The sequence below is a fragment of the Dreissena polymorpha genome, chromosome 15, assembly GCF_020536995.1.
Source record: "Dreissena polymorpha isolate Duluth1 chromosome 15, UMN_Dpol_1.0, whole genome shotgun sequence".
Taxonomy (NCBI): Eukaryota; Metazoa; Mollusca; class Bivalvia; order Myida; family Dreissenidae; genus Dreissena; species Dreissena polymorpha.
This window is the reverse complement of record NC_068369.1, coordinates 63,415,432-63,430,848: the sequence shown is the minus strand read 5'-3', so window position 1 is coordinate 63,430,848 and position 15,417 is coordinate 63,415,432. Positions and strand designations below refer to the sequence as shown.

Sequence of the window (15,417 nt, the reverse complement as noted above, 5' to 3'; positions counted from 1 at the left end):
CCTGAAATAAAAATCATCCAGCCAATTGTATAAATATGGATAATAGCCAATCCAAAAGATAACCTTTGGTTAAATTTATCCGTTTTTGGATATGTTATCCAATGTGGTTACTCTATTGTATAAAAGTGCAAGTCGCATTGGATATCTTCAATCGAATTGGTTAAAGTTAGCCTAACAAAATTAACCCACAATGCACATTTTATCTGGTTCCGGTAAAGACGTTTTCGCGCAAAGTGTCATTTCAGGCGACAACATTTTTGTATCTGTCTATCTAAAACAATGGCCGAAATGATACGAAAAAAAAGGTCGGCCAATTTTTCGTACGAGGAAATGGCGATCTTTCGTGAAGGGGTATTGAAATTCAATAACGTTTTATCGAAAAAGTTTTCTAGTGGCTCAACCCCTGTCACAAACAAAATTCAGGACGATGCGTGGGTGATATCACGCAAAAAGTTAATTCATGTGGTCGTGCATGTCGCACGATTGATGAAGTGAAAGGTATGCGAATGCCAACATATATTTTATCGGTCATTCGTTAATGTGTGATAATTATATATATCTATCTATGTATACTGAATTAACTGATACATAACATATTTGATTGCTAGTATTCCATATGCAAAAGTCTATGCGCATACAATCATAGCGCCGTATGAGACAAAAATGTGTATGCTATTTATAGAGAGTATCATATAGAGTGTATGTATATTTAAAAAAATGCTTGAATGTTATTAGTTCATTTAAAAAAAGGTACACTGCCTTTTTCGTAAATAGCTGACAAGTTTTCCTTGCGCATGCGGCTAACGGTATTGTGTTGAATTGATGATTAAGGAAATAATTTCCAAAAATATAATTGAAAAGAATAGCATCAGCAGCCAATTTATAAATATGGATAAATTTAGCCAATCCAAAAGATATCCTTTGGTTAAATTTATCCGTTTTTGGATATGTTATCCAATGTGGTAATTCTATTGTATAAAAGTGCAAGTCGCATTGGATCTCTTTAATCGAATTGGTTAAAGTTAGCCTAACAAAATTAACCCACAATGCACATTTTATCTGGTTCCGTTAAAGACGTTTTCGCGTAAACTGTCATTTCAGGCGACAACATTTTTTGTATCTGTCTATCTAAAACAATGGCCGAAATGATACGAAAAAAAGGTCGGCCAATTTTTTCGCACGTGGAAATGGCGATCATTCGTGAAGGGGTATTGAAATTCGATAACGTTTTATCGAAAAAGTTTTCTAGTGGCTCAACCCCTGTAACAAAAAAAATGCAGGACGATGCGTGGGGGGATATCACGCAAAAAGTTAATTCATGTGGTCGTGCATGTCGCACGATTGATGAAGTGAAAGGTATGCGAATGCCAACATATATTTTATCGGTCATTCGTTAATGTGTGATAATTATATATATCTATCTATGTATACTGAATTAACTGATACATAACATATTTGATTGCTAGTATTCCATATGCAAAAGTATATGCGCATACAATCATAGCGCCGTATGAGACAAAAATGTGTATGCTATTTATAGAGAGTATCATATAGAGAGTATGTATATTTAAAAAAATGCTTGAATGTTATTAGTTCATTTTAAAAAATGTACAATTTTCCTTTTTCGTAAATAGCTGACAAGTTTTCCTTGCGCATGTGGCTAACGGTATTGTGTTGAATTGATGATTAAGGAAATAATTTCCAAAAATATAATTGAAAAGAATAGCATTAAATTAATATTAATCTTATTTCGTGTTATTTATTTAGAAAAATACCGGAAAATGGTGGGGAAGGCAAGAGAGAGTGTTACCCTGGAGAGAAAAAACACCCGGAAGACAGGTGGGGGACAACCTATGAAGGCCCCCGACACTGTAACAATGTCCATCATAGATACTATGAAGGACACGCCATCGTTCAGTGGCATTCCTGTAGCCTCTGCTTTGGAAACCACCATCGGTATGTCAAAACAAGTGTTCTTAATTATTTTAAAAACATATTGATTATGAAATCTTTACTGCAGTTGTTACTTTTTTATTAATATAACACAAAATATTGAACACCTAAAATCATAAACCACTGAAATGACTCACACTGTCCAGTGCGTCCTTTTTCTATGTCAGCCAATAATTAACATGTGTCAAACTATTCTTACCTTTCATTCAATATATTCACATAAATTCATTTTAATCCAGACCTTACATATTTTTATTCTCTATAGGTGCTGAGCGCAGCGCAACAACAGGATGTGTTGACCTGCTTGAAGTTGATGGTAATTAACTCCATTTATTTTAATTTTCCTTGTCAAGAAACGAAACTCATTCTGTGCCACATTGTTGCTGTCACTGATAAAGTATTACACGCTTCAATGCATAGTATTTTTATATTGTGTAGTTTTTTTTAATAGTTCATGTTTTCGTAGGTCAAATGGCACTTTAGAAATAATACCATGTACGCAAATGGCTTGATTGATAAGCGATAAATGAGGAAATGACAAAAATATCATATGATTACCATATTTTCTTGCAACTTTACTTATATTCAGAGAAATTATGTGTTTGTTTATAAATTGTTACATGCTCATGTGTTCGACATCACCACGACTCCGACATAAGTTTGCCTAAGCACGTGAGGCTCCGTTAGGGGTATTACTTTTATGAATATTAAATATAATAATACAGCTACTTTTTATATAGCTTAATGATGTTCATGTATTTACAAATTAGGTTTCTTCGACTATGATGAAGAGAGTAACGGATCTGGTCATAATGAAACCTTTAATGGCAAGTTATATTTTTTACTTCAACTTTTAATGCAAATGTAATAACACTGTATCAAATAAGGTAAGATATCCTGTCATTTTAATTCCCAGCATTGATAAACAATTACTATGGAACAGCAAGAAGAACACAATAATGACATTACATAACAATTTATCACTCAATGAATCAAACATTGTTTTTTTCTTGGTTTACATGCATCAAAACGTGGCTTAAACAATATTAATACTGTACTTATAAATGATTTTTTTTTCAGAATCATCAAGAGAAAACAGTTCTGACAAAGGTAAATATTATAATACACTAGTCTATTATACTCCATACATGTATTGACCACACTTGTGAAGTTAAAATGATAAGTTAAATTAATTTACTTTAAGTGTTTATTCCATACAAATTATTGAAACTTTATATTATAAATAAGTGCATGATTCAGTTAAATTTGCATAATTGAGTGCAGTAAGGATCATTATTTTCACTTTAGATAGACATAAATGCCTTACAATATTTTTAATAATTATTTGCATTTCAGTCCTAAGTGTGTCTTTTCCTATAAATGACAACACAGATGGCGGCAGGACGAAACCAAGCAATAATCCAGACAGTGGTAAAAGGTGCTGAGACTATCAACTTTTTTATCAAAATTTTTGTTGGATACTTAAAGTTTGTGTATAAACTGCATATATTATAATAAGAAAAATATCATGCATTAAATGGGCCTTTTCACGTTTTGGTAAATTTACAATTTTGTCTTATTTCAGATTCCCAAATTTACATTGTATTGATGATATTTGTGAGGAAACATTACTGAACATTTTTCATGTTCTCAAATATCCATTATATATGTATCTTTTGACAATTTAATACTTTGCGTGCTGGGAAATTTGTCGTCTGCTAAAATGTAATATGATGAATTTATAAAATTAGCATTTTCTTATTTTTTTTTTAAAGATTAATATCAGAATAGCAAACAGTTTGGATCCTGATGGGACGCCACCTTCTGTGGCGTCTCATCTGGATCCAAACTGTTTGCAAAGGCCTTGAAAATTCGGTCCCCCCATTGTAAGGGTTAAAAACCTGAAAATTTTAAAGTGTTGCAATGCAAAATGATTGAATAATTTCGAGAGTTCTGTTGTTGTCGTCATAGTATGGTATACTGCGAGAATTGCTTATTTAAAGAATAAAATACATCACTCATTGTATGAGCATGGATGGCCATGTGGTCTAAGCGATAGACTTTACCCCAGTAGTCAGTGGTTCTAGCCCAGATGAGGGTTACTTTTTTTTCTTTATTTATTTGTATTCTTGTTTTTACTGGAGCTTTGAAGATTAAATGTTTACATTTTTCAATATAAAGCATTATTTTCATGACAAACTTCAATACATGACAAACTCTGTGAAAAGGCCCCTTCAAATCAAATTTAAATTGTTAAAAAAATTAAACCTTAACTTGATTTAAAAAACACACACACATAAACACTGCAGATATATGTTACAATTAAGTTATATATTAAAATAACACTGAACAATGACAAGAAATAAGATTTTGAAATAATAACGTTATTTTTTATAAATTTTTATTTAAAAAATGCTATAATGTTTTTTCTTATCAATCAGAAAAGCGCAGACCCTGAAGGAGCTTCAAATGTCGTATTATGCTGGTGCCATAGAAGTCAAGAAAGAACAGTTGTTGCTGATGAAGGCGCAAAAGGTATTCTTTGAGAAAGCAACACACCTGATGGGGCTTGCAAAAGACAAACTATGAAGAACTTTTATATCCAGCGATCTTCATTAGTATTATTATTATTATTGTTCATTGCTAATTATTTTAATGTTATTTTGTATTGTAAAGCAAGAGATAAAACTGCCTTTAAGATTATCATATATTAAAATATTATAAAGTTTATGCATTGCTTATTACTTTAATGATATTTTTAATTCTTAAGCAATTAAATTTATTGCCAATAGTCAAAATATTTTGTTTAATGTATTCTTTGCATTGAATTAATTATTTTCAAACCTGAAATAGTTTACAGTTATTGCATCCCTGATAGTCTGCCCGTCAGGGCTGCCCTCAAGCTGTGCAATTGGTGGAGGTTGAGGGTCTTCCTCCTCTGGGAGTGCCTCCGTCTCACCCCAGGCCTTTGCCAAATTGTGCAACACTACACATGCCACAATTATTTTAGATACTTTGGCTGGCTTCATTCGTACCTAAATGTTTAAAACACATAATTTAACATTTTGAAATTAAAATGCGTTGTTAGTGCATATTTTAGATATTTCATGATAAATACTAGAAATGGCGCGGCAGAGGCCGACGCGTATCCCCACGCCGAATGTTTGACCTAGGTGTGCCCCAGGGTTGGTAATGGGGCCATGCATAGCTGAGATTGACTGTATTGTCATAAGAGAAGTTCATCATCAATTAGAAGTGAATTGGTGTAGAAATGAAGAAGTTATAGTAAAAGGCAATTTTGGGTGGATGTGTTTTTTAATCTTTGACCTTGAAGGATGACCTTGACCTTTCACCACTCAAAATGTGCAGCTCCATGAGATACATATGCATGCCAAATATCAAGTTGCTATCTTTAATATTGCCAATTTTAAAGTGTTCGGATGGACGGACGGACGGACAGACAGTTCAAATGCTATATGCCACCCTTCTGGGGGCATAAATATATGACAATGAATGACATTGTTATGACCCGGACAGGATGATTTATGGCCATATTTGACTTTTGACCTTGACCTTGGAGATATTGACGTTATTATTTCCAATGATGGGGAACAAATGTGCCAAATGATTTTAAAATCCCACAATGAACGACATAGTTATGGCCCGGACAAGATCATTTATGGCTCCCCAGGGTTGGTAATAGTTGAGATTGACCATATTGTCATAAGAGAAGTTCAGTATCAATTTGAAGTGAATCGGTGTAGAAAAGAAGAAATTATAGTAAAAGGCAATTTTGGGTGGGTGTGGTCTATGTGGGCGGGGCCCCAGGGTTGGTAATGGGGCCATGCATAGTTGAGATTGACCGTATTGTCATAAGAGAAGTTCAGTATCAATTTGAAGTGAATCGGTGTAGAAATGAAGAAATTATAGTAAAAGGCAATTTTGGGTGGGTGTGGTCTATGTGGGCGGGGCGCCCCAGGGTTGGTAATGGGGCCATGCATAGTTGAGATTGACTGTATTGTCATAAGAGAAGTTCAATATCAATTTGAAGTGAATCGGTGTAGAAATGAAGAAATTATAGTAAAGGCAATTTTGGGTGGGTGTGGTCTATGTGGGCGGGGCCCCAGGGTTGGTTATGGGGCCATGCATAGTTGAGATTGACCCTAATGTCATAAGAGAAGTTCAGTATCAATTTGAAGTGAATCCGTGTAGAAATGAAAAAATTATAGTAAATGGAATTTTTTGGTGGGTGTGGCCTATGTGGGCGGGCGCCCTAGGGTTGGGATTGGGGCCATGCATAGTTGAGATTGACCCTTATGTCATAACAAAAGTTCAGTATCAATTTGAAGTGAATCCGTGTAGAAATGAAAAAATTATAGTAAATGGAAATTTTTGGTGGGTGTGGCCTATGTGGGCGGGGCGCCCCAGGGTTGGGAATGGGGCCATGCATGGTTGAGATTGACCGTATTGTCATAAGAGAGGTCCAGTATCAATTTGAAGTGAATCGGTGTAGAAATAAAGAAGTAAATGTAAAATAACCTAAAAAAATGAGTGATAATTTCTGACGCGGCCCCACCCCAACCGCTATAACTTTTGACCCAGGGGTCAGATCAAAATTCCAAATAGTGCAGGGTCGCACATATGCTCATAGCTACAATGTGTGTAAGTTTCAAGGTTCTAGTGCTTTTAGTGTAGGAGGAGATAGTGGCCAGGACGGACGGACAGACAGACAGACAGACAGACGGACGGACGGACGGACGGCGGAGATAACCACAATATCCCCACCTTTTTTTCAAAAAGCGTGGGGATAATAAATAATATGGTGCTTATTGACACATTAATGAATACCTCTCCATGGAGAACATGAAACCTCCGCTTTCAGTACACCAAATGCTCTTTCAATCACATTTCTCGTCTTCGCATGGGCGTCGTTATACATTTGTTGCTGTGGGGATACTGGTGTAAATATTCAATAGTTACAATATTTATTTCAAACAATAACATAAAAATGAATTAAGACATGTTTTATAAGAAAAGATTCATTACAATGTAAAGACCAGTAAATAGATGAGGTGTTTAACAGAGATGCACTCACCAGGATGCAGGTAAGGCGTCATGAGCAACTCTCTTCATGGGTAGGCACTGTCCCCAAACACAATTCCATCTTCCAAACCTTTGAACAGAACAATTTAACAACAATTACAGAATGATCCACTTCTAAATATACATAATTTATTTTTACATCCATTTTGATACAATAACCTTTTATAAGTATAAATTTATAAATAAGAAACAGGAACATGCACAACAAGATGTGTTTGAGAAACACTATGGCACCATATATGACGTTTGACCTTGAAGGATGACCTTGACCCTCCACCACTCAAAATGTGCAGCTCCATGAGATACACATGCATGTCAAATATAAAATTGCTAGCTTCAATATTGCAGAAGTGACATTACATGAGCAATTTTGACCCATATATTTGACCTTGAAGGATGACCTTAGCCTTGACCTTTCACCACTCAAAATGTGCAGCTCCATGAGATACACGTGCATGCCAAATAGCAAGTTGCTATCTTCAATATAGCAAAAGTTATTGCAAAATGTTAAAGTTGTCACAAACAGACCAACCAACAGACAGGGCAAAAACAAAATGTACCCAGTACTATAGACCGTTCCATAATTTAGTAATTACATAATTATCTCCCCTGAATTCTCTCCGCGTCCGCCATTACACTGCTGCTTAACAATCGGTAACATATATAAGAGAGCACCGATTATTCAACGGATGAATTTCTTTCTAAATTCTAAGGCCGTCATTACATGGTCTTTGTTGTCTTGGAAAACTAACACATTGACACATTAAAAAAGCATTTAATTAAATTAAATGCATTATTTTCCATTTGATTATTTGCATCAATCTTTAAATCGTGTATGCCTTTGCATTCCAGTGTTTAATTGCCCCTTTGTTCTGCATAATCCGATTATCTCGTTTTGATCAAATATTGTCCAGACTTAACTAACCACATGGTGTCATAAACCACACTGGGTGGCAGATGACAGTCTGGTCATTAAACACCATGTCTCATCTTCCTGGTAGTATTAAGCAGTCATTTGGTAAGATAATTTACCTCCGACATACTTAACAGTTGCGTAAATTAGATATGTTACATATTTTACAAATTAAAAGTTATGTCCAATATAGAATATCAGAAATTGTACACCGTTAAGATACTAGCCCGTTTAATTTATGAAAAAATAAAGTATTTAAAAAAAAAAAAAAAAAAAACATTTAACGTATTTAGCGGGTATCGGTTAATTAAAACTACGTCATTCTGTATGAAGATTTGATGTTACGGCAATGCACGAACGATATCATAAAAACAAGAAATTACATTTGACACCAAACAGAGGTAAAAATATTTAAAAATATATATATGTATATAAATATATGTGTGTTAAAATGTTCGATATGTGTCACTCATACTCACTAGTAACGAGTTTTCAATATTCATGAATACACAGTTCAATTTGCATCATGTAAAGTTGTGTTTTTTTAGTTGTATATTAATATTCCTCAATAGCGTCATTCTTTGTACAAAACCCATCAAATTAAAATTACATGTAAATACTGTCATGTCCTTTGCTTTTCATATGGCTATGTAGTATGTTTATTTTCAAAGCACTCCTTACACTTTCTAACACTCATTTATTTATCACACTAGCGTACTCATGCCATTGATAATTATATTTTTATAATTAGATGTATTACTATTGTTATTTATTGAAGCTTTTCTGCAAAAAAAACATTACGGCTTATGCATAGAGCTCTTTGTTGTATCAAATTGTCGGCCTTTCAGTCTTCAGATAATCTTTAATTTGATGCTAATGCCGCGTTTTGAAAGTTGCAAATAAATGTATTAATACATTCGTTTGGCGCTTATTAATATATTTTTGAAATATTATTTAGGTGTTGTTTTTTTTCGGAGTTTTTTTGTGTGGATTAATTGACTTAACATTTGGTGTCGTTATCCATATGTTTTGCGTTACTGTAAAGACCTATAAAATACATTTTTTAGTATTTAAGCTTTATAGCTGTTAAATGATTCAACGATGAAAATATAGATATATCACATAGATCACATTCTCTTCATCTTCCGAATAATCACATAAAAGATCGTCAAGATCAATATCACTCTCTCATGATAAAAAGCTCGTTTTTGAACGTGACAAAACTCCATCTAAAAAAATATATAAATCCAAACCACAATTTTTTTATCTCTGATATCAGTTAGAACAAGAAAAATAATGGAAGGCGTATCAAAAATATCATACTTAATATAATATGTTATGATTTTGGAATGTAGATTTTTACCAAATGAGACCAATTGCAAACAATTAGCGGTAATTAATTGCGCGAGAATCTTTTATAAGTATTAATTAAAATATAATCTGCTTGATGTTGCGGCTATTAAAATCAACACAACAATACATGCGTGAATTGTTTGTGAAACGTTAAAAGTAACAAGTCTAATCAAAGACATAGTATGAGCGACTGAACCGGCAATTTTTCGCCGATGATTACCACTTGATTACAGATAAAAAAAACAAATACACGAAAGCATTTTAAACATTTTATTTGTAACAATCAAATGTCAACTTCAAACAATCATTTAAACAACAAAAATGTAAAAATCGCCTCACATTAATTCATTAAGTAATTTATTTATCCGACAACGGTGAAGCGGGTATTCTCTACGTCTTTGACTTTTGGAATCGCAGACTCGGACAAGTTAGCAGCAGTGTAATGGCGGACAGTCACGTGACTGACAATATGGCGGCGGTCAATTTATCGATTATGGAACGGTCTATAGTGGGGGACATAAAAATGAATGAAATCGCAGTAACAATTAATAAATTCATTTTAGAATATGCACTAACCATGATGATGGGCCTCCAAATAATCACAGAGTGCCGAGGTTCTCAATACATGAGCATCATGCGTACTTCCAGGCCATGTGGTATTTATGCTGGTGAATACACCTGAAATATGATTAATAGAATAAAATGTATGAAATTAAATTCTAGACGTTCCGTTATTCTAAATCGTTCAAATAGAATGATACATCTTATTATTAAAACGTAGCAAGACAAATAATTCTTTGTATTGAGAATTCACTGTCTTGTGCCTCTATAACACAATGGATCAGACTATATTTAAACCATGAAACAGACTTTATGTATATTTATTTGGAATCGTTGCGTCATTTGAACTGCGTACATGCAAGTTTTAGGGCGCAAAATATGCATATCACAGTGGAAGTTTGGATTTACAGGACGTGTGTTAAACGAGAAACGGAATTATAATAAATCGTACCAGATCATAAGTATAAATTAATTGTTAGTTGTTGTTAATTTTAATAAATATTTAAGACAAACATTACGAAAATCTTCAACATATATTAATAAACTTTCTTTTCTAAAACAAAACAATATTAGCATGTCTCGCTCCTAGCTTAAGTATTCGTGTGAGCAAATAACTATTTATGAACCCCACGTGAGCCCCCATTTGTGACGTCATGAAGACAGCTGATGGAACATAGGAGTGCGTCTCAGGTGACGTAGATCAGGTGCGGTAATAGATAGTTTTCAACCGTTAACGACCGTTTTGTTTGTTTATATTTCCATTTTTTGGCAGTTCAGGACACAGTTTTGAATACTCTGTTTAAATACCATAGCAAGTTTTCAGTAATCGTTGTTGATGCTGAGCATGCGCAGATACAAAGTTTAACGTGGTCGAACTTAGGCACATAGAGCATAAGTGTTACGGAATCTTTGATTTGGTGTGTAAAACAGCAGGATTCATAGATATCAGGGGCGTAGTCAGACATAAAGGAATGTTACGCACAAATGGGAGAGGGTGTGGGAGGGGGTGACCGCTGGTGGGTGTTCGGGGGTTTAAAATCATAACTTAAATGGTAGGCGCTGATGTGTATTTTAGGGGATATTGGGCACTTAATATTACATCCTGTATTTTATCTGAAAAGTGCTTTCACTCGTTGTGGCAGAACAAGAAGTCATGAGACGTAATAAACTAATAATGATAATAGTTTGTGCAAACTTTATTTATCCAATTTGACTTTTTGGTTGAATTAATCAAATGATAGACATTGTATGTCATTGTCATTTAGCTTGGTTTGTGTATATATCTACCAGTTCAATTGTCATTTAAGATAGGTGCCAAACGCCTTATCCTCTTTTGTGCAAATATGTCAACAACTTTAACTGCGTTCAGTATCCTATCTTTATGAACGTTCATAAGACCTAATCCAGACATGCGATTAGTTGTCATAGTTGACCTCAAGTAGGTTTTAAGGCGGTCTATGGTACTGAACGAGCGTCCTGTTGAAGCAGTTGATACTGGGACCGCAAGCATCAGACGGAAGCACCTAGCAACATTCGGATACAAGTGTTCCGGTAGAGCGAGCAGCGTGGTTTCCAGAGAAGGCGTAGATGGAATCTGTGTCTGATAACAGCGGCATTGCCAACGCTGACTTTCTGTATGAAATGTTTCCATGTTAACTTCAAGGTCTGCCTGTGCTGCCGAGAAGATTGAATTTGTTCGTTGATCATGGAGGTCTTGAACACGACCAAGTAATAGGTACTGTATGGCGTATCTTTCATTTCCTTGTAAAAGCCGTTGTTGAAATTCTGCAAGTAAATGGTCCGCAAATGGTAAATACATATTGAACCTCCAGTAGTCAAATGCGGTAGCAGCCGGTGCATGAGGGCGGTTCTGCTGTCGCCCTGCGGGGCGAACTGTATGTTCAACATCAACGGAGCTTGCCATTTCAACGGCTTTTTTATACAATGCCTGTCATACAAGGGAAACGTTGCGTTCTGCCTCTACCTGTGTTTTTACGACTCAGCTTCCATTGCATCTTGCAGAAGATCGCATGAGGTAACCTGAAGTCGTTTTGAGAGCAGCACACACGCAGACAGAAGATGCTCTACAACCACCAGTGTAATAATGAAACTAAACTGTGTAATAGCTGCTTTATAAGCGCCAGCCATTGCATCATTGTGTTGGGCTCATTCTTCAAGTGTGCGCACAAGCGTTCCAAATAAAGCCTTGAATGTGAAAAGGGCATCGGCTCTGGCCGCCCACCGGGTCTCGAACAAAGTTTTGAGTTTGGTCCTCCTGTCCATTTCAGCCCAATCCTCATCACTATTTCTAAGGAATTCTTAAAACCGTAATAACCTTTTGGTTGAGTGCTGGATACAAAATGCTATTTCCTTGACGGTCGTCATCATGTTTCTTGCACAGGGCTCTTTGGACGCGTGCATAATTGCAAGATTCAAGGAATGCGCTTTGCAATGTGTATAAAGTGCTCTTGAAACTACTTGTTGAATGCGGGCTTTGACACCGCGGTGACATCCAGACATTTTGCGGCCCCGTCGCCTCCGTGGTCTCTAATTGCAGGAACGTTAAATCCGACAGATCGTAGTTTGTCAAGGAAAGCGTTGGCGAGAGACTCTCCGGTGGTGGCACTACCAAACTTCAGATTCAAATGACTCAAATTAGTCTCGTAAATTATTGCTCTGATTTGTCAGACTTTAGGAGATCTTAAATTATCACGGACGTTAAGGTTAACCTCCTAAGGTCATAGCCTTACACTTTTTAGCCTATTTTGGCCATGTGTACATTTTAATTTTTCTGAATGATGTTACGCACGTGCGTAAGTGCGTATCGCTGGCTACGCCCCTGGATATATAAATTAATGGATTTATACAATGAAGAAATGCTCAAACTTGAAGGTAAGAACTAAAATTATGTTTTGTATACAAATTAATAAATACCTCGATGATCGCACGTCGCCTCTACATTAACACTGTGGCAGTGCGTTCTGTTCACATACTGCTCCTCGTGTTCATGGGGAGCAATGATGCGAACGTGTGTTCCGTCGATCGCCGAAATTACAGACGGAAATCCGGCGATTTAAAAAAAAATCTGTTTAATAATTGATTTCTGTCTGTCCGTCGTCGGGAATTTAATTGTTTGGTATTTCAGGTCACACAGTTCGTCCGTTACTCTGCTCACGACCCTTGACACCGTGGCAATGTCCACCCCAAAAGTATCCCCTATTAATTGCAAAAAAATTCCGGAAGCAAAAAATCTCAGTGCTATCAATATTTGCTGCCTCGGTGTCAAAGGTTGATTCCGTCCCGTTGGTCTCTCAAGTCTATGTCCGATCAGTCGTTCTATGCGGTTGATGTTGTCGGGTGTAAATCTAAATCGTCCTCGTATTTCTTCAGGGTCTTCAGTTTTCGTAAATCTGTCATTTCGTCGAAATTGTCTTGGTCGTCTAGCATTCGGTATGTCAATGTCAGCCATTTTGTCAGCGCGTTCTTCATTTGGATAAAGATAACCGAAGTCAAATACCTTGGCTAAATCTTATCCAAAACTTAACCAAAACGCGCACCTGCTCGGATAACTATTTTTTTTATACAATCGCTAACCGAAAAAGATATCCTAAATTTGAAGATAAGCAAAAGTTATCCGCTGGATAAGAGTTATCCATGTTTATACAATTGGCTGCAGTTCTCCGCATCGACTATTGAAATCCCCGCAAATATATATTTAGCCCATATTTTGGTACGTATACACCCCAGTCAGCAATTGATAATAAAAACAATTTACATCAAAGGGACGAGACGAGTTTTCTTGGGTAAATAACACACACAATATTAATGTATACTCTGAATTTTTATGCTGTAATTTAATCCATAAAATCCCCTAATGCCTATTATCTAAAACAGATGACACTATAAAAATCTTATAAATCCTTTTAAATTAAAAACCCGACTCCACCAGAGCCTTTTCTGGCATTTTTTTGAACATTTTTTATATTTAAACCATTCCAAATAAAACCATCTACATTTAAAACATCATTGTTGCATAGGTGCGTTTCTGCTTAATCTAAAATGTCAGAATCTTTCTTAATAATACATGAATAGCCTAAGTTAAAATGGTCAGTATTCGGATTGCTATTCCATCAACGGACATTCCAAAACCAGGCTTTTAACCATGGACTGTTTCTGTTATAACATATGTAGTGCCCACGACATATTCGTAAAATGTTATAACACAACTATATTAATAATAGTGTTAATCCCCGTGAAGAGTAAATGTGAAAGACCGCTGTTTGCCTATGAACATAGGCGAGACAGATGTGTGAGAGATAATATATTAGCCATAAAAGATACCCTATATCACTATTACTCTTTAAAGAATGGCATGTTCATACTTACACAAAGTATTTGTTCTGTGTTCCAGGTTTGACGTCTACCCAGAGCCAGTCCACAATTGCGACAAATCAGGTAGCCCTAATCTGTGAACGGTCCATTACCTGCGAAACGGTTCCCGCGATATTCCGTGATAGAAACCTCCCATAGAAAGTCTAGAAAAGCCAAAATATGCAACTAATAGAAATTACGCGACACTCTTCCCCACGACTTCTAATGGACTGAACGACCAATCATAAGAAATGGACCTGATATCGCTTTCCTGATTTGTGAATTTTTCAAGTTTCCAACATCACAACGTATATGCTAAATCTACGTGTTTTTATCAGAATCCTGTTTTTAGATAAAATAAGTATAAAGGGATATATTTATGATTTGGTTGTACTTGGCCGGTATTTTTGTGGAAAATGATAAAAGGGGTTTGCGATAAAGAAATGCTATTGAAGCGGGGTTCTTAACATTATGTGTCGGTTTTAAGATTGTAAACATTACTTTTCCTTCATATATCTGACCCCAGCTCTATTTTTTTAACCACTGGTACTATAGACGCCATATCAAACCTAACTATTATGTATTGATGACCAGGCTTTATTTGTTCGTACAACGAGTAAGTACACCATCCTGATAAGAAAGTGATGTCAGTCAGAGCTGCATTCAATTATTTAAGGGATATATTATATATACTAAATTAACAAAAATACTCAGTAAAGTCTTTTACAATGGTTACGTCATAATATGACCTCGTGTATAAGTAAATATGTTTCAACATTTGCTTTGATTTAAAGCGTGTTGTTTTTTGTATATATCTGTAAATTTCAATAGTAACTTATTAAAACTACCAGCAAAAATATATTTTCACACAAAAGTCCGGACAAGCTAGAACGTCACAATAAGATGTTATGCCGACGGATTATCATTGGCATTTGTTAACCAAAGATTGATGATTATTTCGTCTAGTCCGATGCAACATATAACCGTATATTCACTGACCATGAAAATGTGCATATCAATGAATGTCCAGAGCGATTCCTTTTCATAGTTATCAGATTGGTTTAGTAATTTGACGTTCTATCATGAACGTTTTCGAAAAGTGGTCTGTCAATCCCAATAAACCTTGATAAACAAGATTCCATTTTCATGCATAGCGTATGCAT

The 15,417-nt window shown here is 35.4% G+C and overlaps 1 protein-coding gene across 1 annotated transcript; it reads left to right on the top strand.

The window, feature by feature from the left end:
- Positions 1 to 1,640: 1,640 nt before the first annotated feature.
- Positions 1,641 to 4,552, top strand: LOC127859795 (uncharacterized). The gene is made up of 6 exons (XM_052397301.1): positions 1,641 to 1,956; positions 2,219 to 2,269; positions 2,724 to 2,780; positions 3,034 to 3,063; positions 3,310 to 3,391; positions 4,395 to 4,552. The coding sequence occupies exons 1-6, from the start codon at positions 1,683 to 1,685 to the stop codon at positions 4,540 to 4,542; spliced, it is 642 nt and encodes a 213-aa protein (XP_052253261.1). The 5' UTR covers positions 1,641 to 1,682; the 3' UTR covers positions 4,543 to 4,552.
- The last annotated feature ends 10,865 nt before the right edge of the window (positions 4,553 to 15,417 follow it).